This window comes from Petaurus breviceps, unplaced genomic scaffold, assembly GCF_028583685.1.
Source record: "Petaurus breviceps papuanus isolate PSGF00001 unplaced genomic scaffold, PetGlider_PUasm1.0 454, whole genome shotgun sequence".
NCBI classification, from domain to species: domain Eukaryota; kingdom Metazoa; phylum Chordata; class Mammalia; order Diprotodontia; family Petauridae; genus Petaurus; species Petaurus breviceps.
This window is the reverse complement of record NW_027186342.1, coordinates 3,429,743-3,432,586: the sequence shown is the minus strand read 5'-3', so window position 1 is coordinate 3,432,586 and position 2,844 is coordinate 3,429,743. Positions and strand designations below refer to the sequence as shown.

The following is a 2,844-nucleotide window of genomic DNA, read 5'->3' as shown; positions in this document are numbered from 1 at the left end:
CACACACACACACACACACACACACACACACACACACACACACACACTTTGAACCACTTCAGATTTTAGGGAAGGGAAGGGGATTAGATACATAGCTTAGCTCCATTCCTATAGGGCCCAATACAAAGATCTGAAACTTGGGCCTAGCTGCAGCCAAAGCCCAGCTTGAGTTTAGAGCACTATCTCCATTTGAGGGTATTGTCTGAGAAATTTTCACCTCGCTCTCACAATCCCTCTTCTTATTTTTCACCCTCAGAAAACTACTCACACCATTGCTGATAAATCCCTTCATCTTTCTCATTTTCTAGACCATAAGGACTAAGCCTATCCTCCTGGTCAACTGGGGTGCAGGCCTAGTCTGGACTCTTGGGAAAGCTGCCTACAACTGATGTCATCTTTTCAGGTCCCTTGGTTCAGAGGTCCACTCAGGAGCAAGGGTAATCTTTAGATGTCTAGAGTCCATATCCACAAGCTGCAGTAGTAAGACAAACATAACAGGGGCCCCCAGAAACATATGATTTCATGCCAAAGGCACATAGAAATAGTTCAGTGTCCCAGCCATGCAAAGCTAGATTCAGATAGTATAACGAATGGTTCCCTTTTCTAGGCACAAAGGGCTAGACTCTGACAATACAATAAAGTTTTCTCAGTTTCACAAAATTGCATAATTTCATTAAATCAGATACAGATTAAACTACTTAGGTGGCTCACAATATACTAGTTTTCGGAGGGGAGATTACATGTCACCAAGATAACCAAGAAAACTTAACATGAACCATACAAATCAATAAAATCATTATTACCAATGTTAATTAACATCACATTACCTGTATCCCAGTGACCTATTCCCAATATCCATTTAAACAGCACTTCTTGAATCCCAGATGTCTCATGTAATTATACAATTCAAAAAGGCACTTCTGCTTCTTTGGTTCAGATCTAGAGATTCTCAGATAATTCTGACTTAATATAAATTAGTACTACCACTTAAATTTGCTTCCACACTTTTGAAACTTTAGAGAATTTTCAGTTTATTTTTTATTTGTTATTTCTATCCTTACCTAAATCCTGTACCTGGTATAGGAATCTTTTAAAACGTGAAGATCTGTCTTTTAAAAATGAGCTCATCTGCCTTTTAAAATTGTCAGACAGGAGTAGGCGCTGACCCCGGTGTGTAGAGCATTGTCTGGCTCCAGCAGCTTGACTTCATCCACAGCCGCAGCCGCATCCACAGCCTCAGCTGCAGCCGCTCCGCGATCTCACCGCCAACATGTCTCTTTCCAGCAAACTGACCTTGGACAAGGTGGACCTGAAGGGGCAAAGGGTCATCATGAGGGTGGATTTTAATGTTCCCATGAAGAACAAAGAGATAACTAACAACCAGAGAATCAAGGCTGCTCTTCCTAGCATCAATTACTGCTTGGATAATGGAGCCAAGTCTGTTGTTCTGATGAGCCACTTAGGCCAACCTGATGGCATCCCCATGCCTGACAAATACTCCTTGGAGCCCGTGGCTGCGGAACTCAAATCCTTGCTGGGCAAAGATGTTCTGTTCCTGAAGGATTGTGTGGGCCCAGAAGTGGAGCAAGCCTGTGCTAACCCACCTAACGGGTCTATCATTTTGCTGGAGAATCTTTGCTTCCACATAGAAGAAGAAGGAAAAGGCAAAGATGCTTCTGGGAACAAGATCAAAGCGGAGCCAGCCTAGCATCCCTTTCCAAGGTGGGGGACGTCTATGTCAATGATGCTTTTGGTACTGCTCACCGTGCCCACAGTTCCATGGTGGGAGTGAATCTGCCCCAGAAGGCATGTGGTTTCCTCATGAAAAAGGAGCTGACTTATTTTGCCAAAGCCCTGGAGAGCCCTGAGGGGCCCTTTCTGGCCATCTTGGGCGGAGCTAAAGTTGCCGACAAAATCCAGTTGATCAACAACATGCTAGACAAAGTCAATGAGATGATCATTGGTGGTGGGATGAGTTTTACCTTTCTCAAAGTGCTCAACAATATGAAGATCGGAACTTCTCTCTTTGATGAAGAGGGGGCCAAGATTGTCAAAGACCTGATGGTCAAGGCTGAGAAGAATGGCGTCAAGATCACGTTGCCTGTTGACTTCGTCACAGCCGACAAGTTTGATGAGAATGCCAAGACTGGCCAAGCCACATTGGCCTCTGGCATCCCTGCTGGATGGATGGGTTTGGACTGTGGCCCTGAGAGCAGCAAGAAGTACGCAGAAGCTGTGGCCCGTGCCAAACAGATTGTGTGGAATGGACCTGTTGGAGTATTTGAGTGGGAAGCCTTTGCTCAGGGAACCAAAGAGCTAATGAACAATGTGGTGGATGCCACCAAGAGGGGCTGCATCACCATCATAGGTGGTGGGGATACTGCCACTTGCTGTGCCAAATGGAACACTGAGGACAAAGTCAGCCATGTGAGCACTGGGGGTGGTGCCAGTCTAGAGCTGCTAGAGGGCAAAGTCCTCCCTGGCGTGGCTTCCCTGAGCAATGTCTAATGGATGCCACTTTGCTGCCTGCTGGTTCCTGTGCACAGCCCTTCTGACGTGATTCTGCAGTGCTTCCTGTGCCTTTCCTTGGCATTAGGCAAGTTTCTCCCTCAAGATTCAACCAGTGGCCAGAAGATGGGGCAGTGAGAGCCCCAGAAGCAGTTCAACTCACCTTTGTGGTTCCTGGGTGTGCCTCTTGTCAGATCTCACTTGAACTTCTTTAGCTTGTCTAAACCATTGTTGTGATCTGTAGAGTATACACACACACACACACACACACACACACACACACACACACACACACACACACACACACACACATATATATATATATATATATATATA

General features: G+C 45.6%; 1 protein-coding gene across 1 annotated transcript; it reads left to right on the top strand.

Annotated features, from left to right (window-relative positions):
• Positions 1-1,135: 1,135 nt before the first annotated feature.
• Positions 1,136-2,770, top strand: LOC138171683 (phosphoglycerate kinase 1-like). Its single transcript, XM_069101316.1, is given in 2 exon segments — positions 1,136-1,703; positions 1,706-2,770. Coding segments are annotated over 2 exon segments (1,236 nt in total). The 5' UTR covers positions 1,136-1,270; the 3' UTR covers positions 2,509-2,770.
• The last annotated feature ends 74 nt before the right edge of the window (positions 2,771-2,844 follow it).